The sequence below is a fragment of the Poecilia reticulata genome, chromosome 4, assembly GCF_904066995.2.
Source record: "Poecilia reticulata chromosome 4, P_reticulata-male-v2, whole genome shotgun sequence".
Taxonomy (NCBI): Eukaryota; Metazoa; Chordata; class Actinopteri; order Cyprinodontiformes; family Poeciliidae; genus Poecilia; species Poecilia reticulata.
This window is the reverse complement of record NC_088833.1, coordinates 17,870,567-17,898,154: the sequence shown is the minus strand read 5'-3', so window position 1 is coordinate 17,898,154 and position 27,588 is coordinate 17,870,567. Positions and strand designations below refer to the sequence as shown.

Here is a 27,588-nt window from a genome sequence, read left to right as displayed (position 1 = left end):
CTGGCTTCATGCCTTTAAGACAATACATATGGCAAACTTGACCAACTTCGAACGGCGGCCAGCTTGACAGGCACTGAGAAGGGCAAACGCAAAAAAAAGTTTATAAATCCCTTTATGACTCTTACTATAACAAATGCACATTTTAACTTCAGTTTGAGGGAACATTTCAGTTTCTCGTTGACCACTAAATTGATTTTACAACCGACACATAAAGTTGTCAAAGATCATTTGTGCCCTGTCCCCCGAGATAGTCTTGTAAGGTACAATGTGTTGATGGAGCGCGATGTGTCCCTTTATTCTTTTACTCTGTCTGCCGTACAATGGCTGAATTCCATTTCAAATTCCCGCAGAGCAGCCGTGTAAGAATTTATAGAAGTTTGCGGAGCTGTGATGTTTCAAAAATATTTTGTGTGGTTAACTATATTTCATTATGGAAGATCAGGTTTGAAAAAGTTTTCTCCTCAAGGTACTTTGGTCTAAACAGCTTTATTTAAACTGGCGCTGATAACATTGGATCATTTAAGGAAATGTAGCCAGCAACATCCGGGACTTAAAGGACTTCTTTTGGTAGTTACAGGTCAGAGCAGGAATATATAAATGGTTAATATATATATATTACAGGCTTAGTAATTAATGTGTGTTCTTCAAAATGTGCATGACATTTGCAACATAGGTTTATTTAAATTTATATATGTGTGATGTGTTATATGGTCAGTTGATCTGGACATTAAAAAGGTATTTTAATGTCCACTTCATCAGTAACTGCACTTAAAGCAGCTGTGTTCAAAAATAAATGTACTGCATTTGAAAGCAATTTTATTAAAGCATTTTACAAATACAATATTGATAGACAACATACATGATACAAAAAAGCAGATGGTGAAATTATAGCTTCTTGGCATAAAACACTTCCAAGAAGTTATATTGAAATTAATGTTTTTTTAACAAAATTTTATGGACTTGAATTTGGAATTCCATATCAACCTTCAAAACACTCAAAAACAAATGTGTAAAATGCCATGTTTAAAGGATTTAAGACTGTCAACTTTTACTATGTACAAACAGTCCTGTTCAGGCAAAGTAAATAGTTCATGCAGTGACTCAGCCAGTCACAGCATGTCTTAAGGCTTTTACAGAATATGACAAAAACGTATCAATGAACAGCCCAAGATGATCTTATTACTACTGCATTACAACAGTAACATTTATTTCAGTGAATGACAAAAACAATATAAAACAAAAAACGTCTCACTAAAGTGAAACTGCAGTTATAGAAAAAATGAAAATTAGAACTTTGTAATACAAAAAAAGAAAAAAGAAAAAGCAACATCATCCCGCTTGTTTGTTGTCTGAAGGAAGTGGCTCTTCTTGGGGGACAGCAACATGTGAGAACTGACATGCAGGTTCCCATGTGTCTTCCCAGATTTCCCACTAGAAAAGATGAACAGTAAAATCAAGTTATGGAATTTTTATGTACTGCAAGGTAAACATTTTTCTCTTTCTAAAAGAGAGTTTCTGTAGCCAAATACTTTTCCCTGACTAAATCACCCCCTGCCCCAATTAACAGCTTATTGGGACACAACAGGATCTTGTTGTGTCCCAAACAATATTATCTTGAATTATTAAGTGTCCGATGACAAACTGACTGCACAGTAATTTCACCACTACACAAACAAGAAAAATCTCTCATAGTGGTTTAGTTTTTGAAAAAATTCTACCAAAAATTCTAACTCAAAGAAAGTGACAGTTTCAGATTTAATTTCCAGCTTGTATCAATTATAAAAAGAACAGTTTTAAATAATTTCTAGGACCATAGTGCCTTTTCATAATATAATAAAGTAAGACTGTTACCTTCAGTTGTTATACAAATGTTGTACATATCAAATAAGACTTAAAAGAAATGTCACTTTGTCATTTACACACTTTAATGTATAGAACCCAGGAAGAGTAGCCATGTTTAAGCCAATGTCTACTGGAGACCCATTTTCAAAATGGGTCACTGTTTCTCTAAGAAGCACCTCCTCTTCTGACACTGGCTTTAGGATGTCATCACACCTTCATTAAGTGGTTTACAGCCATTCTCAGTAGCGTTGGACTGAGAAGCAATCCCCAAAATGAGCTCAGCAGAGCTGGTCCAGCAGGCGTTTGCTAATTGCAGCTGCCATTAGCCTTAAGGGATTGCATCAGGGGAGGTATGCTTTGTAGGGCGCCATCTCAGCTAGACTGAAAACCTAAGGAAAAGCTCTTGTGACAAAAGGCCACAAAAAGCTTGATGACATTATAACGTAATATACATCTCCAAATTTTACATTTCCATTATATTTCCCCATGACATAGCAAGATTATATTTCTAATAGGTGCAAAAAACACTTCTCACCAAGCAGAGCAGGGTAACCAATGAATTTTTACTTCCTCTTTTCCCTAGACAGCATATAAAATAAAAGAGAAATCAATTAATTAAAGCAATCATCAAAAACATGTCCATAAAGTATTTCTAAAATACTTAAGCGTGGAAGGAGTCTTCAGTCAGTATTGAAGGATGAGTGGTGAATCATGGCTTTTATAATAAAATGCCTAATTATGTGATTTGGTGTTCCATCTCTATGCTTCTGTTACTGTGCCAATGCTGACTTTTTTGTGTGAAATTGTTTTGCTCTGACTTATTGTAATGCCCCTTTTTATCCTTATAATAAAAAAAGAAAAATAGAAAGCAATTGAGTCTTGAGAGTAAGTAAATATGATCAAAAAGTTTATGAGTAAACAAATGTGCTTATTTTTGCAGACCAGTCCCAATTATCACCCCTCCCCCCATCTACTCATCTCCACATGTGGCAATGTCTCTTGGTGTATCATGGCATTTTTGACTAGGGTGGGAATGTACTTTGAGAGGGTGTATTAGTAACAATTTTAGTCTTACCGCATTTGTCCTATGCCCGGTGATTGAGTCAAAGAGGAACACCTTTTGTCTACTACATTTCCGGCAACCTTAATGACAAGAAAAGAAAAAAATTATAAAAACAAAACATGAAATACAGCCTAAGTGTGTACAATGAAAAACTGAAAACTAGTGTGGTGACTTTTAATCATTCTAAACTTTAATCTTCTTTACATGGACTTACACATTTTCTCTAATTATTTCAGAGGTTAAAGTTATATTATTAGTAGTTAAATATTACTAATTTTTAACTACTAATAGTTAAATATTATTTAACTATTGGCCAAAGAAATTGAAAAATAATACTTAAAGTGTAACTAAACCCAAAATAAGTTTTGTCACTTATAAACTGTATAATTATTTTCTGATTCTGTGAAAATTTTGACACTTCAATACTTGACTCCTCAAGTTGGTAGTTGGGTTTTTCTAATAGTTACAGTGAAATTCATTAACATTAAAATATGAAATAATACCACAGCCCTGTCACTCAGCACTCATTCTGGTATATGGCGATCTCTTTCAGTCCCACTGCCCCACACGGTGCAGCGGGGCAGTGGGGAGATGAGTTGGAATAGCAAGTGTTGTAGACTGTATTGATAGTAGCATTATTCTCATTTGCAAATGTTTCTTTGTAATATTGACAAAATTGGAATGGGCCTGCTCTGCTCTGATTACTGCCAAAGGAATTCTGCAGGACAGACAACTGTTAGACTGACTGTAGGTCCTTTTAGGAGCAAGGGGGAATCTAAGCATCCTATGCTGCTTGCTCATGGCAGAGCAATGCTGATTTAAGAGTCTCCAAAACAACAACAAAAAAGAGTTGCTACATATATCACTAGATGTTTTGACCAGTCAGTAGAAGAGTCAGGAAAAAATCAATGAACATAGCAACAAAGTGGATAAGCTTTGTCGCCATCTTTGTTAATCTCCATCTCCAGCAGTGTCTTTTCATTCTCCCCACTTGTGTAAAATTTGCAAAGGCTTGGTTTATGATTTCAGGACAGTTAGTTAAACTTGTTTAACTAACAACTACAGTGTACTTGTCCACAAGTTCACAAACAAGGTCAAGACAAGCATCATTATTAATTGAGAATTTGAAGTTAGTATAGCTGAAATGTACATTAAATGCACAGTGGCACAGTTGATAGAAGAAGTTCTGGTTTTGATTCCTGGCCCTGGGTCTTTCTGCATGCGTGGGTTTTCTCCGGGTACTCTGGTTTCCTTCCACGGTCCAAAAACATGACTGTCATGTTAATTGGTCTCTCCAAATTGTCCCTAGATGTGTGTGTGTGTGTGTGTGTGTGTCTGTGTGTGTGTGTGTGTGCATGGTTGTTTGTCCTGTCTGTCTCTGTGTTGCCCTGGTCACCACCCTGGACAGACTGGCGACCTGTCCAGGGTGACCCCCTCCTCTAGCTGGAGATAGGCAGCAGCAGCATTTTAGTGCTGAACTCCTTAAGTATGTAGTTGTTCCCCCCGGTGTAAGAAATCAATGGATGTAAAAGCAATAGACACAGGACTGAGGAAAACAAAACTTACGCTTTCTCTTCTTACTGTCAGTGTCACATAGGCCACCCTGAGTTGATGAGATGGCATTAGCAGCAGGTGATTGAGATGACTCCTGATCTGGCTGGTCTATGGGAGAGGCAGCTGGAGAGGGGCTTCGGGCCCTTTTCGTCTGGAAAGCTGATGAGGATGGAACAATAGGAGGAGGAGGAACAGGAACCAGATCAAGCACAATCACAGTTTCTTCTTGGTTTTGTGGTGAGGTCTTTATCTGCTCCTCAGCTGTGGTCTCCTTTGGTTCATTAATGAAGTCCTCAGCGTTTTTACCAGTCAATTGCTCTTTGTGTGTAAAAGCATCTTCTGTAGAGGTTTGGGGCTGCACTGGTACAGGTGTGCCTAGGAAAGACATAATTTTAAAGAAAAAATACATAAGTATTGCTCGCTCTCTGATATAAGGCACTACAGGTGTACACACTCTCACACAAACATACATGCATTACCAACAGAGAGAAGAAATTCATAAGCCCTCTGCATCTTATCCAAAAAATTTTTTGTAGTATCCGTGGTCTCCAAATGTGTAGTTATGTCAGCAACCCACTTGCTTGAAGATGATTGTTGCTTCGCGAAAAATAAAATGGGCTTGAAGCCTAAAGCATGGAGTTTGCGTACCTGCGATTGATAAGAACATGTAACAAATTACTTAAACACACCATCCTATTAGAGCAGTTGTTTTTCATCTTTAGCAACATATTGATAAAATAATTTATATTTTCAAAGTCATGTGTGTTTTGTGGTGTTAACATCTCAACTATTTCATATGGAAAAGTCAGAGAAGAATGTTTAAGTTAACAAGAGGAGTACGGGGTACATTTTGCTCATTAACAGAACTTTTTCAGTCTAAAAATGTATACTTACTGCGATTTGTGCAGAACATATTACTCTGGAAACGTTTCTGTTCTTTAAAACAGCTTCCCTCCACTGATCGTCAAAACCCTGCAGCTTTTCTTTGAGATTTTTTTTGGTGGAAAGACTCTGGTGGCAGACAAAACACGTTTTTCTGTTTGCCTGGTTAGGCGTTTCACACTTTGGGCATGGCCTGAATTTGGGCCGTGTCATAGTTAAAAAACAATGGCAAAGTGCAAAAAAAACAACAACAAAGACTTCAGATGGAGAAACAAACGGACGGACGGACGGACGGACGGACAGACAGACAGACAGACAGACAGACAGACAGACAGACAGACAGACAGACAGACAGTACTGTTGACAAGTTAAGAATAGACAAGTTAAGGACACAAAGATGATGAACAGATAAAACAGATGTGGCTCTTAAAAGTGCCTTTTGTGGGTGCTATATAAAAGAGCAGAAATATACGTGAGGTGATGAGATCAAAGAAGAACCTGTTGACATAAAAAAAAGAAATGTTCAGATTTCGGAAGTTCTTGATTTCTCTTTATAAGTTGCAACAGCAATAAACAAAATAGACAGGTAGAGAGATCTTTCCCTGTAATGATCCAAGTTCGTTTTAATTGGAAGTAAATGGCCTAGCTTCAAACAGGCAGGGGCTCATAGACAAACTTTTAAGGATCATTACAGCCTAGGGTCACTGGCGTTTATATCGATCCTCAAATTTTACAACAAGCATGACTATAAAGAATTCTGTGACTCTAGCATGGCTAATTAAATGTATTAAGTGCAGGTTCAGTTGAAGCTTATGGACTCCAAGAGGCTAATGTAGCTAGCTTCCCGCCCAGTTCTTCCGGTAAATTTCTTTTATAAATGTTACAAACGTGTCTAAATGTCTTCAACCACTCGCGGCACAGTCCGACTGCCATTAAGTCCTAAAACTGCAATCATCAACTTTATAACGCAACACTCTAGTTATTTTTTAGTTTTATAGTACAGAAACATTTTGGACAGATTCAGGTTTGTACTCACAGCGTCGCATGCGATGACGTCAGCGTCTTCTTCTTCATGGGTTTTTGCCGGATACGTACTTATTTTTATTATTTCAATCAAAAATATTAAAACGTTCACAGAACTGTTTGCATGAAATAACAAAAGAAAATAATTCTTATTTTTTCTTAAATTAAGTTGGTAAATTTAAAATAAAGGATTTTAAATCAAGTTAAAAAAAAAAAAAAAAAAAAAAAGCTTTTAAATCAACTTAACAACAACCACAACAAAAACCCTCCGGTTTTATATTTTACTGAGTTATTTTAAAATACCAAATTAAAGTTTTATGAACGTTTATGTAGTAAATATTATTAATATCCTGTTCAAACTAGCACACACATTGTAAATAAAGGTTTTTTAAAAAATAGATACGTCATCTTATTCGTTCCTAAGTCGTAAATATCGGACGCTCAGGGAACCGTACAACATTCAATGGGAGAACCCTTCAAGTCACATATTGACGCCAAGGGGGTACCCTTGGCGTCAATATGTGACGCCGAGGGTACCTGAAAAAACGTCAATATGTGACGAGTTGGGAGTGAGAATGTGTTGAAATATCACTGACAGTATTTCATGTTTTCCATTAATAAAATACATAGTGCAACATATTCCATTAGGGAAGAATTAGGTTAACTGACAATTGCGTTTTAGCTTTTAGCAGAGAGGCTTTACTTCTTGTGAATTCAACAGGAAAGATGAATTGTGAAAGTGACTTCCTCTGCTGAGATTATAAGAAATGTCAGAGCTGTGTGTGCGTACGTGTGGGTATTTCACCCAAGTAATGCAGTCGAACTGACCCCCTATCTTTAGCCTTAACAGAAACACATGCAGGGTGCTACAACATTCCTGTTTGCTAATATTTGATCTTGGCTTGCTTGTTGGAACAGCATCTCTTTGTTAGTTGTTTTTTTTTATATCTCACAAATAATTACTATCACCACTATTATGCAGTCTAGAGTCTAGATTTATATTAAGTTACTTTCCAGATTAGTTTGTTGAAGGATATATCTCTAAATATAAAACTTTTGGCAATGGCGAGGTAAGGAACCCTCTAAGGCACTAATATGCAGACTGATATGTCAGTGCACAGGATCATTCGCCACTGAAAATAAGCATTTTTATAGTTTATTAAATGTATAAAGCTTACCCTTTAGATGAAGTAGATCATTATGTCCATTAGAAGTCCATTTCATTTTAAGCTGTTAGATGTCAACATCCACAAAACGAACTTGAATCTAAATGAGACAAACAGAAGGTAACTGTATTTACTCTGCACAAAGGAAAGAGGTATAATAGGCTCATATTTTTTGTTCCGTTGCATTTTTTGTGGTGAGCTTCTTGCCTAATTAGTCAGTTAGCACACTATAAAAGCTTTCTCATTAAACTACTTCATCTTCATCCCAAGGTCTTATTAAGCCACCCTTGCAGTATCATTTGTTGGTAACAGTGTTTTCCAGTTATCTTCTCCTCACACTTACTGGAGGACAATATTTTGAGTAGCAAACAAAGGGGATCTAAGCCTGCAAAGTGGATGCAGTTATGTTAAACAAACATATCTGTTTAAATTTCACTGGTATAGCCTGTTCGCACACACACACATACAGACACACCCACACACACACACAAGAATGTGTTTAAAGTCACAATTCCCCATTCATGAAGAAGTCCTCCATTCATGGTTATTTTGAAGCAACATTTTACAGCTGCGTTATAAAAAGAGAGAAGTGCCTATTTGTGTGTGCAGACAATTTTTTTGCAACCATTTCAGGAACTGGTTATATCTTGACCTTCATTGATAAAGTCCCAAAATGACTTAAATTAAGTTTTTTTTTGTTTTGTTTTGTTTTTTTCTCACAATTAACGAAAGAAAGCACAGTCCAGTCTGTCGATTTTAATCATGCTTTAAGCAGCCTATTTGGAGCCCCGAAGAGCTGAATTGAAAATGGCACAATTAAAAATAAAAACAACAGTATGTCCTAAAATAATGATACTTTTATATCACACTTTGTAAAAAAAAAAATACATATATATATATATATATATATATATATATATATATATATATATATATATATATATATATATATATATATATATATATAAAGAAACGGTAGGAAATAACAAAACCCTGGATTGTTTAGGACTTTTTTCTTTGAAAAAAAGATGAATGTGCAGAAGAGGGCAGCTTGCTGCAGAAAGTGGAAAGAGAACAGTATGAAGCAGGAATGGAATGTGGGTATCTGTGTGTGTGTGTGTGTGTGTGTGTGTGTGTGTGTGTGTGTGTGTGTGTGTGTGTGTGTGTGTGTGTGTGTGTGTGTGTGTGTGTGTGTGTGTGTGTGTGTGTGTGTGTGTGTGTGTGTGTGCCCGCGGGAGCCCATTTGCGATTTATTAAACGTGCTTTATAATTAAGCAAACTTGAACATTAAAATACAGGTATAGCTTCTTTCCTTAGGTGAGGAGTGTAAAACTGGCAGAGCCCATTTTGTCAACATATTCAGTCTAGATTGAAATTGAATTTCCGGATTTTATTCTTCTATCAAGTTCGTGACCCGCCACGTTTATAGCGGAGATAAAAGGGTGGCTCGCTCCTTCACAGTTCGCCGGTGGATGATCTGGTCAGAGGTGACAAAGAAGCGGGGACGGCAGCGCTTTCCTGTAACATAGAGGGCAAAGCGCTTGTTGAAGAGATGAGGACAACGAGGAGAGAGACAGTACGATCTGTTAGAGTTTTGAGCAAAAATAACTTCTAAACTCCGAGAGGTTCTTTGACAGCTATTGTAGCATATTATACATATACCCTGACTTTATTCAGAATCCTAGTCAGGAGCATATTTAATCGTATCCTGCTGAGGGCACTGCTGTGTTTGGCTAATATCAGTCACATGATTGAAGTTCATCAGGACCACGGTGGTTCAGTTTGAGCCGCGTGGGCCGCAGACCACACCTCCACGGAGCAACAGTCGCTCCTCTAGGTTATAAAATGGTGCGTATCCATTTCTTCTTCTTCTTCTTTTTGTCTTGCAGCTATGCGTCGCCCAATCAGGCCAACTTCATAGTTTTTAAAACAAAGCGCCTGAACGTTAACTTGCCTTTGAAGTCATACAAAAAGGAGCACGTCATTCTTCCTCACTTTGAACTTAAAATACACCATTTTCGCATCACAGATTATTTTTAGAGAGCTATTTCTGTTTCCACCCTGAGCATTAATATTGCAATTGTTCGTTCGGGTTGTGGTCCGACAGCGTCATCCGAGCTGTAATCTCTGGAAACGACATGTTTCTTTATGATTCAGCGATATCTGGATCCAACCTGGACTGCTGATCGTGCCTGATGATGCCTGGGTATAACTTTATTGTTTTGAGAAATGGGACATCAGCCGTTTGTTATTGACTGTATGGTGCAGGATTGCTTTGTCAAGTCAGTTTAATTCAGTTTATTATTTTTTTCCCCCCCCCATGTTTAACTGACTAGCTTTCTTACTTGTAAGAAGTCCCCAAAACTGGTTGCCGAATAAGAGGAAGACATGTGCTGCGATTCAAACCTCATTTCAAGTAAGTTAAACACTTTTTTTCGTTGTGTTTGTGGTTTCGTTTCTTTTTAAACCCGTTTTATCTTTTAATTTTTTACACAAAAAAAAAGAGCATATTTATTGTAGTGTGGCAAACTCATCTGCAACAGGTGTGGCTCCAAAGATAAAAGAGCAATGCCTTCAAAATTTGAACACGAATTTATAGTAGAGCAAAACATAGGGTAAAGAAAAAAATATATATATATTTAAAGCATTAATCTTGGGCATATTTTAGAGACTTTAGCATGTGAGAAAAATACAAATAAAGCACCGTCTGTCTGCATATGCATCCATGTTGGAGGAAGAGTCCATCAACTTTTGGCAGACATTTTAAGACTGCTAAAAGTCTTAAAATGTATTTTAACACATTCATGTGTTTCTCCCACACATGAATGGGAGAATCAAATTAATATTATACATACATATACAGTCTGTGGAAGAAAAAAAAAAACACTTAGAAGTTTGTGGCTCTTTTTTTAGATTAAGTGGTGCACTACCAAACATTGTGTTGCCTGCTGCCTTTTATTTTCATGTTAAAAATATTTATGTTTTAAAATACTATAAGTTTCTACTGTTGAGATTAAGTAAAATGTTGACTACCCTAATTCATAGTTTGTAATTGTATGACATGTGATGAAGAGTGGATGTAGCTTTTGGATGCATGAAATTATATATATAAAAAGAAATGATAATAACAAACCCCTAAAATTGTTTCAACCTTTTATACGCAAAAATAGGCCCTTTTGAGGTAATCAGAGCAGCAGGTTTTAGGAAGAGGAGGGGAAGAGCAGGCAGAGCTGAAGGAGGGGCCTCTCTGCATTGATAGGACCACAAGACAGACACTTTTTCTTTGTTCTACCAGGATGGCGTGTCGATCAGACCTTCTATGTAGTGCCTCTGCATGTGGGAAGCTGGAAGAAGTGTTGAATTTATTGCAAGCTGGAGCTGATGTTAATGGACTGAATGAGTTTCGGAGGACTCCTCTGCAGGTCTGGCTAATACTTCACCTTCTCCTATTTAGTAAAATTGACAGCATTAAATCAACACGGTGCCGAGACTTTAGTTTGTGTAAATGTAACTCTTTCAGAGTTGATTTTAACAGGAGAGGGTAGTTTTAACACTTGAAAGAGCTGAAGCTATTCAATCTCTTGTTGAAACTAAACATAACATTGCTAAAGGCTCCAGTATCAGCACAGTGTTGATTTAACTGTCATTTCCTGCTTTTTCTCTCTCTATGTTCAAAAGTCAGCTAAGTTTTAATTTTTTAAACTGTGTGCTGGAGTTATATTTATTCCATATTAACTATATTGTATATTGCAAATAAAAAAAAAAAAGCCTAACCTAAAGTAATTAGCAGTTTTTTTTCTGACTTGTGAACTCAGTCATAACAAAGAGAGAGATGCTTATTTTATTATTTATTGCTATTCGTTTGGATAAAGAAGTGTCGGCACCAAAACATTTTTGACATGAAGCACAAGTAGAAAGAAGGAAGTTGTCAGTGGAAAAATACGGGCCTCATGTTCAAGGTGAAGTCTTGCCATGCTTCAGATTAAATGAGAGCTATTTTCACATGGAACATTTGCACTGCCATATGTTTAAATCTTTATTTTTTCATGTTCAACAAGTAAACTTTAAACACGCGCACACACACACACACACACACACACACACACACACACACACACACACACACACACACACACACTGTCTTTCTATCTTTACAGGGATTTTGTAATGACTTCCATTAATTTTTCATTTAGGGGTGGAAATTTTAAAAAAAATCGACCAGCTACTGTGGCTGGTAGAGCATGGTAAAACTTCACCTCTAACATGAGGCCTGTGTTTTTCCACTTGTTGAGCCGCAGTGGCTGAGGGAATGGGGCGAGAAAGGCATCCCCAGTCATTTCCCAGGGGAATTTCACAATATCAAATATACTCATTTTTGAATAACTGGCATATTCAAAAACTATAAAAACATTTTAAAAAAATAATACTTTCACAACCTCAAGACTGGACATGTACACAAGAAAGGACAACTTAAAGATATGCCTAAGGAGTCCGTATCCTCTCTGTAGTAAGACGGAGCTTTCTGTATAAGGATACTGCTTTCATGCTGTTCATGCATGTGAACTGGGAGAGGCCCACGGCAGTACTCTGCTTCCTCACCCCAGTTACTGCAGAACGTTTCGCCTTATTGGATAACTAAAGTCTCCAATAACAGGGAAAAAATGCCAGGGGTCTGGGTCTGAAAAATTGTCAAGTTGACTACAGTTCTCAGCCTTCATCTGACGATTGAAGAAGTTCTGGAGAGTAATTCCTCCAACAAAAGTAGTCCTTTTGTCTTTTACATTAGAAATTAAAATGAAAACATAAAACCCCCTGCAGTTCTCAGTGTTTAATTTTCATTGTCGTGCCTTGGGTCCAAGAAAGTAACGTGCGCTTGATTGTCCTTTTTATAACATTGCTAATCAAGCTGACCAACTTTAATTTCGAGTGCACTCTCACTATTTTCGTCTTTTTTTTTTTTTTTTTTTTAAAGTGCAAAGTTTACTAAACTCATGGGCATATGACAAAATTATCAGTTAACATAACTTACTGCTGTAAGTTGATCTAAATCAACTTTATAAAGCTGTTTGACAAAATAGTTGTCAAAACATCCGACCAGTTCACTCGTCTGTCTTTTATTTTCCTCATGTTTCCAGGTGGCGATGCTCGGAAATACCAACCTCGTCGAGGTTCTGCTCGCGGCCGGAGCTGACCCCAACGCGCAAGACCCGACCCTAAACCTGACCGTGACTCACGACGCCGCACGCGAGGGTTTCGTGGAGACTGTGCGTGTTCTGGTAAATCACGGAGCGGAAGTGAATCTCGCGGACGAAACCGGCAACCTGCCGCTGCATCTGGCCGCAAAGGGGGGGCACCTGGAGGTGGTCAGGATGCTCCTGGACCTCACCGAGGACCCCCGGAGGACCAACGACCTGGGACACACCGCGCTGAGCCTGGCGCGAGAGTTCAAACAGGAGGAGACGGCTGATTTCATTGAACAATATCTGGGACCTTGAGTGACGCGAGGGAAGCGCTTATTGCTAATTTGCGTTTATTATAATGGGCCCTCAGAGGAAGAGCAGCTCTTGTAGTAGTGGCATAACGGTCTAATTGTCATGAGGCAAATGAAAATGTTATTTTCATCAGAGTCACCTCTGGTGACCAGACTCTACTCACCAGAGGTGAGTAAATGAAAGAAGTCTTCAGTGTCACACCCTATTCTTGGGTTTATCTTTAATAAAATGGTTTTCGCTATAACTTGTCCCGTGAAGATTCCAGCAGAGGCGCTGCATTGTTTTCGGTTGTAAAAGTAAATAGTTTGTATTTTGGGTGCGTCTTCAGCACCCTTCTTCTTTGTGCTGACGTGCTTTATAAATTAAAAACGGATATGCGTCTTTATCATGTGACACCAGAAGCCATACTGATTGTAAAACAAAAATAAAGACTACAATAAATACCCTTCAACAGACACGCCTGTGGCATTCCTGTGCTCAGTTTTCTGAAATAGTCTGCTATTGTGAAAAATACGCCTACGGTTAATTGACGGTCAGTTTCAAATCACGTTATTTCGAGAATTTTAAAAACGACATTAAAAAGTGACATGTTGCAATAAATGGATGTCTTCTTCGAGTCTGCGCCACAAATGAAGAAGACAAAAGCAATTTCCTGAAGCCGATTAAGTCTGACCATGTAGTGCGGTAAATCTACAGCGCTGTTCATATTTTTGTACACGGTAAACATGTGTGAAATGCCTTAAAATACATTGTTTTATTGCACGAGCAAAATCTCACGCTGAAAATTGTACAAAGCATCCAATGCATTTAGTTGCGTAGAAAACAATTAGTCAATTATTGGGGGGGGAAAAACATTTTAGGGTATATTTTGAGTTATATATGCCCAAATATTTCCGTTTGATGTTATTTTACCAGATAATCAAACTATTTCTTGTTTCATTAAGTCTATTTGTTTGAATTATGATGGTTTTTGCGGCCTGCTATTCTCTCCACCAGTCATTTAATAGTCAGACTATTAAATGACTGTTTAATCGTTTAGCTATTACAAATTTAACAGCTTAACTAATAAATGAACTTTCTGAAAACGGAGCACTGCAGAACTGGATCCACTATATTGTAATGCGCGCAAGGTGAAAAGTAGTAAATTTTGCAATTCGACCTGGAATGGTTAGTCAAACTTGTAGGCCCGATTCATTTCGAGTAAAACCTCGGCTGCATTCACTTAACATGTTTATTTCTGGTAAAGAAAAAATAACTAATAAACGCAAATTAGAGAGCTAATTCTAGTAATAAGCGTTTTTTTTGGGGTGATTACTATTTTCTGACGTGCGTAGACTCCTCTGTCCTGCGGAGGAATCAGAACTTTCTCATTTGAAAAAGAGGGGGAGGAGTTCAGCCATATATGGACCTTTATGATGGTAGTCATTTTTGACGTGGCCTCATACGTTCAGGGTTTCAATTGGCTGGAGAGTGTTTACAGACTGACCTATCAGTGGTCTGTTCTGCGTCTGAAACGGCATTTTAAGCAGACAAATACGTTTTTCGTTATGCATATTTCAGGACTACTTGTAACTGTGGTAATTTGAAGTTTGTAAACAGACATTAAAATAAATCATTGTCTCTTACAGATTTGAAACGTGAAGACCAGGACCTGGCGTTTATAACCAAATAAAACAAAATTATTGCAGAGCATCTGTCATTACATGAAAGTTAGAGCAAATAAAATTTACCATGTTCTCATTTTGCCCCATGTTGTGTGCTTGTGTGTTCAAATTACCTGACAATCACGCAATCTCCACTGCAGAGGAAATTATCGTTTTAATATGATGTAAAGCACTTTTCTGAAAAAAGAAGTGCTTGTAATTAAGTTTCAAACAAACTTGATTGATTCATTTAAGACAGAGCAGGAAAAATAAGTATGTAACAATGCAATGTTTGCCAAGTAAGCACATTCAAGAGATTGAATGCGTTTGACGTGCATCTATGCCAATAGCACCCAGGTGGTCTGCATCTACAAAGAAATTTCTCCATAAATCATGATGAATCAGGATCACTACCAGATAACTAGTTAAGTCCCAATTGATTGCCTATAAAAAAAGACCATCAGTTTCTGGAGGTTCCTGTGAGAACAGCATGGACCCATTATCCATAATTTGATAGGAACGTTTTTCACCATTAACCAGCCAGCAGTCAAACCAATGATGATGATAATAATAATCACAATAATAAAAGGATTAATGTCCACTTACTAAAAACTTCAGAAAAACCCAGAACTAGCAGGTACACTTGTTTAAACACAATATACTAAACTGCAACGGCATCAATGTAAGCTTATTGTACCAACCTCCACTGCAGAGGGGGAAAAAATCACTTAAAGTTTGCAGCAGAACATTTAGAGAAGCCAGTAAAGTACTATGAGAATACAAAATAAACTTGTTGTATACCATTACACGCATCTTGCTTGGGGAACAAAAAAAAAGAAAATGTGATACCGAGTATCACACACTTTACCTGCAGTGATGTTTGAAGGTGAAAACATTATGATGCGAGGCTGTCTTAATAAATGGCACATATGGTATATTCACATTACTGAATAATAAAAGAATCAACAAATGTACGAAAAAGGCCAAATGTCAACAATAAAGGAGAGATGACTTTAAATACACAATGAAACTCTCACATATTTTCAGTAAAAAAAAAAAAACAACAACTAAAAAGCTAACTTTAATTCAATAGAAAATCTGTAGAAAGAACTGAAGATTAGTACAAAGACGAGGCCCAGAAAACTTTCAAAAATGTATATGGGTCAATAATAATTCCTGAACAATGAAACCTGTCTCCATACAAGATAAATCTTGCAATAACAAATTTTATTTTAAATTAGTATTTCTTCTCAGTGCAATCCACAAGACTTCACAAATTAAACCGACTTCTTTGAATTTGAATTATTTGGGACATTTCATATGGGCTATAGGCCAATAGCCTCGTAGGCTAATTCATATTAGCCTATTTTGAAACATTTATTAATATGTTGACATACAATACTTTATTTCCCCACTGTAATTATGGAGTCTCAAAAGAAATTCATTTAGGCTCTCATGAAGTTTCTAGAAATGTCGAATCAAGACTAAGAGTCGTATGAATCAAATATCAACACTATATGAGAAACTGAAAGCTGTTGTTTTACAGGTGAAACGGAAATTTAGGAAAGCAGTGAAGCGCCCCCAGCAGTTGTGCTTCTTTGCATTTTTATTTGCTTTTAATACAGAGCATATGCATATTTAATCTTACAAGAAAAGTTCTTACAAGCATTCACAAACACATACATACTCCATCCACATGTGAGAACACCTTGCCATTTTGTTCTTTAGAAATTAAAAAAAAAGGAAAAACCTTAAAAACACTCAGTCACGTGAGTTTGGTCAAATTTCAATAAATAGGTCACCAAACTAATGAGTCCAACAGTACTCCGTTTTGTGATTAAGCAACATCTTGTGCAAAAAGATGTGAAGACAAAGGAAATGTTTCAGTCTGTATACAGACTCCTATCCCGGGCCAAAACTTGAGATAAAGTAGCTGGAGAACCTCTAATTTTGTCAGATCAGCTGCAGTAAAACTGAAGTAGAGAGCACTTTGTTGCCACATTATTTCCAAAAAAGAATGAAAAGTTGCATCATTCAGCAGTCTCTCTCATGTGTAAAGTATAAGGCCAAGAAGCTCCACCTAGCGGATGGAGGACAATATGTACAACAAAGATATAAAGTACTGTGCAAAAAACAAAAGTACAGATGGCTGATCAGCTTTCTATGAAGGTTTCCAAAATACTCAGGGTGGGAGCCTTAAAACCTGTAACATCATTTTTAACTCTCAATGAGAGCTCATATGTTTTCTTATTTAAAACATGATCCAAGTTATGCAAGCAGGGCAGAAGGAGAATATAACAAAGTCATTTAATTTTTTTGTGCTCTTTCAGGTAAACTGGGTGACATTGAGAATGAAAATGTAAAAATGTAGATCAATAAAATTGAGGCCTATTTGTGCCACATAGGAAAATTACATTTAAACAGAAATATGATTAAATAAAAGACAACTGTTCCTAAATGCAAACTACTAAACATTTTTTTGTATGTTTTGATGAGGCCTCAAAAAGTAATCTCTTGTATTTTCTGCCAGTTTATAGATGCAACAACTCTTATGGGGATTTTCATATAGCAGATATTGTTGATAACATTGTAAAAAATGTTGATTCTATTGTTCTAATCTGACTACAATGTGCAAAAAAAACCCAAACAGCTGTTGAGTTGTGCTTTCGCTAATAATCTGAGGGATGAATCCGAACCTTTGACAGGACAGTTTTACCAGCAATCCATCACAATAGTAAATAAAGAACATACACTGCATGTCCTTTTGTTATGTCCACACTCTTGGTGAACACAGATTCAACAAAGCCCTTTAAGTTGGAAAATAAAAACACTTCACGAAACCACAGGACAGTCAGTCAAGCTGTTAACCAGTCGTATTTGACAGAAAGGATCTGTACAGACAAACAGAACTGGGCCTGTGTGCTGAAGACGACTAGCGCAGGCCTGTGGTATCTCAGCACTAAGCATCAGTAGTCTTAAGTTGGACGTCCATCTCAAATTATCCCACCTGCAGTCCGCTTTGCATCAGAGACAGTTTCTCAGCTAATGTGACTGTGTAGTTCTCACATCTGCTGGAGATCATCTCTTTTAGCTTTTACTATGAACTCCATCAGTTAACAGCAGTCCACGAGACACGATATGCAGCCCAGTGATGAAGGTCAGATGTCTCTCGTCACTTCTGGTGGACACATTTCAGAGGCTGGAAGTCAATGACGGAATTGTGCGTGTGTGTGTGTGTTCGTGTATGCGCACACATTATATGTTTAAAGTCTTCTTAATCATGACATTTGCTCTGGCACGCTTCAGTGCTCTTCTCCGATTCCTACCTTCACACCGGCTGTCTGCACTACTGTCTTTACTCCGTCAGTCCTTTCTCAGATACAGTCCTGTCCAGCAGGCTAACTGAGGAAATGTTGCACAAACACAGAGTCATTTATATGCCTTCACATTTAAGTACATATATCAGCACAGAAACAGAATTGAGCCAACATTTTTAACCCTCCTCAAATCAGGACCTAAACTTCATAATCTTACTAATCCAGGATATAAGTTAGCAGTGAGGAGGTTTAGGTTATATGATGTGTGGGTAGATTTTGCTGTTCCAACGTGACCCAGGAGGCGGTCAGTTGGTCTCGTAGGAGGAGAGCAGTGCTGCGTCCACAGGCTCCATGCAGGAGGGGCAAGTGAAGGATCTCATCAGCCAGTCGTCTATACAGTCCATGTGGTAGATGTGCATGCAGGGCAGGAACCGGATGGGGTCTCCATAAACAAAGTCCATCATGCAGATGACACACCTGTGGAGGTGAACACAGAATCTCGGTAACAGGCAGTATGCTTACTAAACTGAGTTTGCACAATATTGCACATTAGGAAATCTTGTGACAGCGATATTATTGGTAAATATTGTGAAGGATTTCTAAAACATATTAGCCAACAATCCAAATCCAAACGGTCTTTTGCAACATGAACGTTGCGAACAATGATTTTGCAATGACGATATACTGGGGAAAACCACTAGGTGCAGCCTAACCAAATCATATTTGACATGAAATATCTGTCAAAGATGATTTATCATAAAAAAAATTATATAATAAATATAATAAAAAATAAAACAACTTTCATTTCAGAGAGCTTTTAGTCTTTTCATCTCCATCTCCTCTAAAGCTCATAGATGGTGTAGAGTTACACTCTCAGAGCACAAGGAAGAGGTGAGCAGTAATTAAATGAAGGTCGTTAGCCGATTCTTAATTGGATTTTGGTCTAGACTTTGGCTGGGCCACAGAACCAAAACAATACTCATTCTGGGTGTGTGTTTAAGGTCGTTATCCTGCTGGAAGAAGAACCTCCTCAAGCCTTTTCCAGCCTCCAACTATTCTATTCCAGGATTGACCTGCATAAAGCTCCATCCATATTCCCACACACTGACTAGATTCTCTGTCCGTGAAGCATCCCCACCAGGTGATGCTGCCACCACCACCACCGTGTGTCACCACAACAATGGTTTAATCAAAGTGATGTGCAGCATTATGTTTTGGTAACCTGAATTTTACCCCAATCAGCGTTAGGCTTGTACTCACTCTCTGATCTTCTTTTCAGAGCCATCGCGGCCTGGGTCGTACACACCCTTCGGGAGGTGCTGGATGAGTCCGATGCGTTGAGCAATGCGGACCTGCTCCTCTTCAGTCAGCTGAGTGGCCAGTCGGGCCTGGCTGGGTGTTGGGTGGTAGACAGGCACGTGGATCTGCTCCTGCAGACAGAGAGTCTCATTAAAATACATCCAACAACTCTCTAATGGTGTTGATAAATGTGGGCAGTGAAGGGAAAGACTTGCAGTAAATATTCATGCTACCTGAAGTTTTACGAGTATGATCATGGGGGTCATACATGTGGGGGATGTGGGCGTTTCAACACTCACTTGGTTAAAACATCCTCACTTTTTCTGTAGATTTGCTCAAAATCTGCACTTCCAGTCTGATTCTCCAGCATAAATACGATTTTATATTTGTGCCTCCAACCTGAGCGCAGCGAGACTGATCTGAGCGAATACACTTAGGTGCTCTTTTTCAACTTAACCACGAGCAAATCACAAAGATATCTTTCATCCACTCAGAGTACTCCTTACAAATACCGCATTTACTCAAATGACAATCACAACTAGCATATCAAAAAACTGCTCTAAGCAGTGGAGAATTACCAAACAGTAGGATTTAAGAAAAACAACAAAATACATTTTGTAGCTTAAGAATATTTAGGTAAGCATACAAATATACTTACTTACACATTGCATTATGGGTAATATTTATGCATCTCAAGCTACTATGTGACATGTAAAAGATATTTCAAAAGATTTTTACAGTAAATTTTCAGAGATGGACCCAGTCAAAGTAGCCCATAATCCCTCCACCTCAACCTGTACGCACACTTTAGAAGCCACAATCCTTTTCCGCTTGGCTCACATCCCCCACTACTGCCTAAACTGGCAGTGAGCCTTCAAAACTAAACTTTATCACTGGAGGTTAGACCAACTTGACAACAAGTTTGGTCTGCTAATATCTACTCAATTTATGAAATCCACAGACAGCGGTCATGCATAAGACAAAGCATAAAAATTGTGTATAATTATGTAATAATATGCAATACCAAAATCACAGTAATATCTCTACGAATCATACATGTTTAAAGGCACCGATGTGTGAAATTCCTCGATATCTAGAGTGAACTTACAAACGAATGAAAATACTCAGTTGAATGTTTAAGTTTCATGACCCCACACAAAGCCTTTGTTGTAAGCGTGACTGTTACCGTCCTGTAACGACTTGTGAAAAGTTTTCACTCACTGCTGTCAGCAGCAGACAGACCTTCCAGTCATAATGTGAGGCTGTAGGTGGAAATCAGTCAGAAGGTGGTAGTGTTTCCCCACAGCTTGCTTGAACAAGCAGTGGCCACTCTGCCCTCATTTGGCTTACTGTCAAACTGTAGTAAAGTCTTAATCTTTAAAGACTTTCTAATCAGTTCACACAAAAGTATTCACACCCCTTCGCAAAGAAAACTTACACATGTTCAGAATTGTCATAAAGCACTCATAACCATAGTGTCAACAAATCCCCCCCCCCCCATCAGAGATGGAAATCTGCAAATTTTCAAGAATTACCAGAGAGCTGCTTCCCTTCTTGGACAGCCAGTCAGATGGGCGGCCATCTTTTGGTAGGCTTGCTATACTCTTTACAGTAGACTGAACAGTGACTTGCGTAATATCCTAAGCTTTATATGTTGTTTTATTACCCAACTTTGCTTTAAACTTCTCCACAGATTTTTCTTCAACCAGTTTGCAGAAAAAAAAAAAAATTTTCCCTTCCAAATTACAATAATGTATTACCCAGCAATACAAAGTGCATAAACAATGTGGTTGTAATGTTGACATGCTACAGAAATTAAAGAGATAAATGTGTCCTATCACAGAGTTCTGTGCTAGAAACAGATTATGTCATCTACATTTTTGAACACAGTGTATTAATTGTTTTCCATTCACTGAACTGACTTTGCGGTCTGGACCAGTTCCTTTCCCCCTCTGTCTTCGCACAAGATCAAACCCTCATCCGTTACTTACGGTACAGGTTCTGCTTCCTCTTCTTACACTTGAATGAATTGACGGTTTTCTTCTTCTTTTTCAGGTTTCAGAACCAAAGCATAATGCCAGTGTGAGGCCCCAACATCCAATCACAGATCAATAATCCCATTTTAATGTAATGTTTGTAGATATTTTGAGCAAATTGAGTGTATATTTATAGTAAAAGCTCTTTTAGAGGTGAATAGTTTTTTGGAGTCTGATGTAAAAACATGCCAGCTACTAATTAGGCTTCTAGCAGCAGAGCATTTAAAACCACAAGTCAGCATTTTTTTTTAAATTGGCTGAGCTTGTCTACTGCTCCCCCGGCTTCTTTAGTTTACAATGAAGAAAAAAAAAGGCTGACAGTATGACCAGGATAAAAGCTACAAACAAGGCCTCACGGTGGGCAGCAGCTGTGCTTGGGTGCTCAACTATGCGATGGTCAGCAGTTTCATTGTCACATATCTGTCCCACTTAATGCCTTGCATGTCAGCTGGACTGACAGCTGCTAACTGAGTGACGTCAGGGTAACCAGAAGAGGAGTTAGAAAGGCAGAGGGAGGTGAAGGATGGAGCTGAAGAGCAGATTTTGATCTCGTCTGCTAAAGATGCTGTAGGCTGTTGAACCAAGCACACAACATTTAGAAACTGTCAGTCTGCCAGACTCGGGCTGCTAATGGTGAGCGGGAAGAGGGCAGACGCATGCAGTTAAAATGAAAGGAAAAACTGATAGTCTTGCCCAGTGGGCAAGACTCTGCTGAGAAATGGGACATAGTTAAACCAAAAATCGTGTTCAAGCATGCAGATCCTTCCAGTTTACACCATTACTCACTCCAAATGATGTGTTTATACTTATGTAAAACATTAAACGTCTGCTTACGACGGAAAGGAGTTCACACGTTAAAAAAACAAAAACAAAATATAATCCAGAAGTTTTTTTGAAACATCTTTTTCAATATTCAAATACAATTGCAACTACTAAAAATCATTTGCTGAAACACTATTTTCTTGCAACCTAGTAATTAATATCAGTGAGCATTTAAGGAATGAAACGACTGAAGCATAAACAGGTCACAACCTCTGACATCCAAGATCTTTGTTTGGCAACTTCAGAGTCTGATTGTTTGAACAAGACACCTGCACTGCAGACATCTGCACACAATACAAGGAAAGCATTCAAATCAGACGCAAAGTCCACAGACGTTAACGTCACAGGAAATATTTGTCAACATGATAACAGGACAGACAATACCAGTACAGTACATTGGTATGACATCACATAATTTATTTAGGAAGCTGGGTCAAAGATACACACTCTGTATACAAGATGTCCTAAATGATGCAAACCTTAACTTGGGCATAAGAGGATATGAAGTAAATATGAAGAAAAAAAAACATTATTTTTGCTATAAAACTTTCCACAAGCTAGAACTGGCAGAGCAGTTCAGGTTATTGTGTATGAATAAAAAGCTACAAATGTCTGCATGAGGGCTGTAAACATCAGCCGACGTGAAATGGGTAGATATGGGTGAACACAAAATAATGCAACGCAGGCTGTGAAGCTGTAAGTTTTGAAGGAACAAGCTGGGAGTTTGGCACCACAGGGGCACTGATGTCAGCACAATTCTTAAATCTGCGTCAGAAGTCCCGTGCACTCCTTTTTGGAGCAATGGAATACAAAGTTAGTGACACAACCATCAAGTACATAATTCAAATGTAAATTATATACATCACACCTTATTGTCTGAACCTATTTCTAGTCTTGTTTAAATTCTGTGACTGGCTAGTCACACAAATAATACCTCATCATTAGGCAGTCTGCCCTCCTTTGACAGCACACACACGCAATGAGGTGCATCACCTGTCAGAGCTGCAGCAGGTCTGTTGCTTACATAACGGCTCGCTACTACCCCTAATTACAAGAGATAAAGATAGTTACAAAGACTTTAGTCCCAGACGACAAGCCTCAGTCAAGTCTAAAGTCTTTGTTTTTGTGACTGTGGTGTGACTTGGGTCAGACTATGAAACTCAGTTCACCATCAACCTGGATGTAGCATCTTTTTAAGGTTTGTTTGTCTAGGTGTGTGATGTAATTTTGTCGTAAGGTTTATTACAAATTACTTCAAAATAGTAATTCAGATAATTTCAGTGAGCCAAGACAAAAAGACTGCATCATAACCCTTGCTACTCTAAATGTGTAGGAGTTTCATTTTTAGTTTCTGAAAATCTGAATTTGTTTTAGAAAACAGGTGAACTAATTTATGGGGGTTTTTAGCACATAAATTAGAAAGCTTAGTTTACATAGAACATAATCCTAATTTCTCCAATCCACCATAACTTACTAGACGTTGCTGGTCTACATATTGCTCCATCACACCAGTACTGCTTCTAACATAAAATCAAACCAACTACAGTTTCTTTTTACGATGAGTAGACTTGGACATTTGTGCCTAAGAGCTCTACAGATCCCTAGATGTGATGGGTTGAATGATAAATATGTTATCAAATTCTGGGTGAACCTTAAAACCCTACATTTACAGAGACAATGTTTGGTTTTCCAAATGTATTTTTGGCAAAATGTCCAACAAAGGCTGAAAGCTTTCCAATTTGATCGTCTCCCAAAGAAGGCGGGCGTCTTTGCACCCGATAACTCAAAAACTCTGCCGCAAACACAAAAGCAATCTACACAATTAAATAACACAGTTATAGAATCATACCAAGAAAATTTAAAGCTTAGGCAAACTACTTTTTGATTTTCAGAATCAATTATTGTAAGATATCGGACAAAAAAATTCCACTGAATGTTTTGAGGCAGAATCAAGAGCACAATGGGGAGCTGCCTAAACATAATCATTTCAAATAGAAAACAAGGAAAATACTTGATTCTTTACTACAAAAAACTTCTTAAATATATTAAGCTGAAATTTAGGCACAGAGAAACATGTGTGCATGTTTTGCAGGGTTCAGATTGTGAAGGTGCTGAGTCACCATTTAAAAAGTTGGCAGATTTGACAGAGTTGAAATCAGAGTTTTTCTGATTTTAACTCAGAAAACCTCTTATGAAACTTTGTCAGTTCAACCAGACCAAACTCTAAACAGACTTCTTCTAAAGAACTAAAATATTGACTAAGAGGGCTATTATAAAAACTGCACAATTCATGTGTTTATTATGTCATCCCTCTGCAGACCACAGCTGACTGACCTAATTACACAGTGGGAGGGATATGCCTGTATAATAACGGGAGGGTGATAAAAACAAAACAGAGCCTCTCCTAAAGGGGAAAGTCATCTGCATTGCTTTGACAGACATGACACAAAGAGCTGAAGTCAATACTTCTGACCTGAAATGTTTCACCTATAGACTACATGATGTGCGCTCAGCAACTTTGGGTTGTAACAAAAATATATTTAACTACATACTCAAGTTACACTTTTTTCCTATTACCTGAAATGTAAATCCCAAAGAATGGGTCAAATAAAGAAATGTAATGAAATTATAACAATGGCAACTTTCTGTACTTGGTAATTATTCAGTAATATTTTTAATGCGTTCAATAACACATTAAAAGGAGGAGAGAGAAAAACCCAGCAACTCCAGTCTGCACTTACTTGATGGTAAAAAGGGAGTAAAATTGACCTCAGTTTAAAATAGTCCAATTAGATGCCTTACAGTAAATTTTTTCTTCTGTTGATTAAACTATTAAAATGTGTGTAAATAAACACCAAGGAGTTCACCTGGGTATTTTGGAAATCCAGACATTGTAAAAACACTGCTTAGTTGAGCAAAAACAGCAGGAGAGAACAAAAGCAGATTATAGACTGTGGCATAATCCAGTGTTTAACAAACCTGATCCTCAAACCACACTGTCCTTGCATGGACCAGAAACATCTAAAACATGTAGGGATGTAGTAGGAAAAAAAAATAATGTGTATCAAATGCAACATCATACACACATCTAAACTCAAATCAGAGAGACCAATTAACTCAACAGTAATGAGTTTGAACTGTGGGAGGAACCCGGAGAGAAGAGGCAAACTTTAAGAAGACACCAGGCTGGGATTTGAATCCAAAAACTTCTTGCTGTAGGGCAACAGTGCCCTTAACTACTCCACTGTGCTGCTAAATGACATCATGATTTTTATTTATTTATTTTTTTTACTTTATTAAAAATATAATAAAAAATGAGCTAGGTGGTGAACAATAATCACAAGTCAATAACTTAAACCTGGCTGAACTGCATTAAGAACTAGTTCTTGTTATGTATGAATTGGTAAACCACCACCCAGGATAACCTTAGACACCATCTATAAGCTTAATCAAAGAGGAAGGTGTAGATGTCACCTCAGAGACGAGACGTAGTTGAAGTACAAATTCAGATGAGCACACAAAAACAACAAAAAAGAAGAAGAAAAAAAGAAAGCGGCACCAGAACACGTCAGAACGTGATACGATTATGATTATTTAGGTGTGGAGGATGTTTGAAAACCCCAGACTCTTCATAGAGTAACCAAAATGGTTGACCAATAATCCAACAAAAACTTAAGTAAAGCACCACTGCTTGGTAGGAAATGTCTGGTGGGAGACAGCTGCTTTACATACATACCATTTTATTCTAATGTTTTCATTTTAATTTTTTTTATTTGTTCCGTTATCTTGAACATCTGAAACACTTTCAAATGATCAATATCAATAATACAACAAGTTTACGTTGTACTGACATTGTATTAAGTCTCCCATACTTTAAAACTGTGTATCCTAACCCCGATGATAAGGTCTGGCATGACAGTGATTCATATAGCTACATCCCAAAATGGACAGAGATAATAACATGAACAACAACAAACATATTTGCAGTGACAACATGCTCTACAAATGTACAGATGACCAGGCTACGGAAATGAAGTCACCAGGCAAACAAAGTTGGTGCCTGAAGGTTGTCAGTCAAATGAAGAGTTGAGTAACTTCAGCTGAGTGAGTCAACATTTTATAAAACTAAAGTATTACAAGAGGAGAACTGTCCATGTTAAGATAACAAAAATGAAAGCACGCATTTATTTTATGATTCTCCACTTCAACCAAATCTTCGTGGTCCGATTTGTTTCATTTTAAAAAATGACTTTTGTATGTGAATGCAAAGGGGATTATTGCTTCATTAAAACTATGCCCAAAGGAAGGACCTGTGGATAAGAGGATTAGTTTCAATGCTGTGAAGAGACGGGGTCAGTGGGTTGGAGTTTCTCCTGAATGGTGATGTTAGATCTGTGAGTAGCTGATACAGCTACACATGATGTTTGTTTAAATAAAGACAGCCATCAGCTGCTTTACAGACGGGTATGACAATAATGACATACCTCTTAACATGGTCCAAAACTGAAAAACATTATTATTTGAAGTTCAGCACTTAACATACTGTGTGTGGTTGAGGTTTGTTATAAACTTACCTGATAAGGGGGCGGTGGCTCCTGATCCAGGTCAGCACCGTCTCCATAACTAGCTCGGTCCGACTGGGATTCATGTAGCAAAGATATATCATCCGAGGTCGGAGATTTCAAACAGTTTCCCATCTCCTTCCTCTTCTGTCAAACTGGACCCCCCCTGTCTGTGTCGGTGTATTTCACGGCTCACTTTAACAGAGAAGGTCAGCAGAAGCGTCAACGGGGCGTTTTTCCCATTCACAGCTGAGAAATATCCTCTCCCAGACGATGGGAGGGCTGCCTGCTTCAACAACAAAACATCCTTCAGCTAGCAGCTAGCCGCACAAAAAGCTAGCCAGCTAACACCAGCTTCGACTCCGAACGATAATGTTTATACGCAAGATACAGAAAATAAAACGCTTTGACAGTATTTTATATCTACTAAACCAATCAAGAGAAGAAAATATCCAAGTCTCTTGTTGTAAGTGACAGAGGAATGTGCATTTTCCCTGTCTGAAAGCTGTCCGCTTGAGAGGGACTTTCCAATTTGAGAGCAGCTGCTGAATAACGACAAAGGTGGTGATGTAGCAACGCCAAACACCGCCCCTTTAAAAAACTAACCAATAGGCGACGACTTACGTTCACGATGGTCTTGGCAACAACCAATCAGATGTGTGATCATATTGGCTTACGTCGAAAACATAAACATAGACCTTTAATCTGTAAATGAGTCGTTTTTCTGGAATACACTGTTTATTATTATGAATTGGAGGAAGGCATAAATGACTCACTTTAAAACCTGTATTTTCAATAAATAAGGGCACTTAATTCTAAATGTTGTACAATATTTACTTTTGTGACAAAAACCTCAATGTTTAAGGATGAACATTATACCTTTTGTC

At 37.9% G+C, this 27,588-nt stretch overlaps 2 protein-coding genes and 1 long non-coding RNA gene across 6 annotated transcripts in view; 1 reads left to right on the top strand and 2 right to left on the bottom strand.

The window, feature by feature from the left end:
* The window catches only part of cdkn2c (cyclin-dependent kinase inhibitor 2C (p18, inhibits CDK4)), a 28,752-nt gene extending 15,275 nt beyond the window's left edge, over window positions 1-13,477 (top strand). The window contains exons 1-4 of one of the 3 annotated variants that reach the window (XM_017304364.2): window positions 8,881-9,378; window positions 9,867-9,946; window positions 10,826-10,952; window positions 12,666-13,477. In XM_017304364.2, the coding sequence (XP_017159853.1) occupies window positions 10,827-10,952; window positions 12,666-13,025 (486 nt within the window). In that variant the 5' untranslated portion in view covers window positions 8,881-9,378; window positions 9,867-9,946; window position 10,826 and the 3' untranslated portion in view covers window positions 13,026-13,477. Of the gene's footprint in view, window positions 1-8,880; window positions 9,379-9,401; window positions 9,737-9,866; window positions 9,947-10,825; window positions 10,953-12,665 lie in introns of those variants that run through there. The other 2 variants (XM_008407879.3, XM_081606421.1) reach the window with 2 other exon arrangements.
* On the bottom strand, window positions 800-6,950 carry LOC145551460 (uncharacterized). 2 transcript variants are annotated; one of them, XR_014087308.1, is made up of 5 exons: window positions 5,354-6,950; window positions 4,939-5,107; window positions 4,472-4,834; window positions 2,918-2,985; window positions 800-2,421 (listed from the first exon to the last, which is right to left on the bottom strand). It is a non-coding gene; the product is annotated as an uncharacterized LOC145551460 (long non-coding RNA). The 2 variants fall into 2 exon arrangements; XR_014087307.1 differs by lacking the exon at window positions 5,354-6,950 and having other exon boundaries at window positions 4,939-5,347.
* Window positions 13,478-16,253: 2,776 nt separating the features above from the next.
* Window positions 16,254-27,274, bottom strand: rnf11b (ring finger protein 11b). Its single transcript, XM_008407880.3, has 3 exons — window positions 26,714-27,274; window positions 19,243-19,412; window positions 16,254-18,459 (listed from the first exon to the last, which is right to left on the bottom strand). The coding sequence occupies exons 1-3, from the start codon at window positions 26,834-26,836 to the stop codon at window positions 18,288-18,290; spliced, it is 465 nt and encodes a 154-aa protein (XP_008406102.1). The 5' UTR covers window positions 26,837-27,274; the 3' UTR covers window positions 16,254-18,287.
* Between the last annotated feature and the right edge of the window lie 314 nt (window positions 27,275-27,588).

Coding starts and splice junctions, on each gene's coding strand:
- rnf11b (XM_008407880.3), bottom strand. CDS start 26,836: ATGGGAAACTGTTTGAAATCTCCGACCTCGGATGATATATCTTTGCTA. Junction 19,413..26,713: donor AGCCACCGCCCCCTTATCAG/GTAAGTTTATAA, acceptor CTCTGTCTGCAG/GAGCAGATCCACGTGCCTGT. Junction 18,460..19,242: donor TCTGAAAAGAAGATCAGAGA/GTGAGTACAAGC, acceptor TCACCTCCACAG/GTGTGTCATCTGCATGATGG.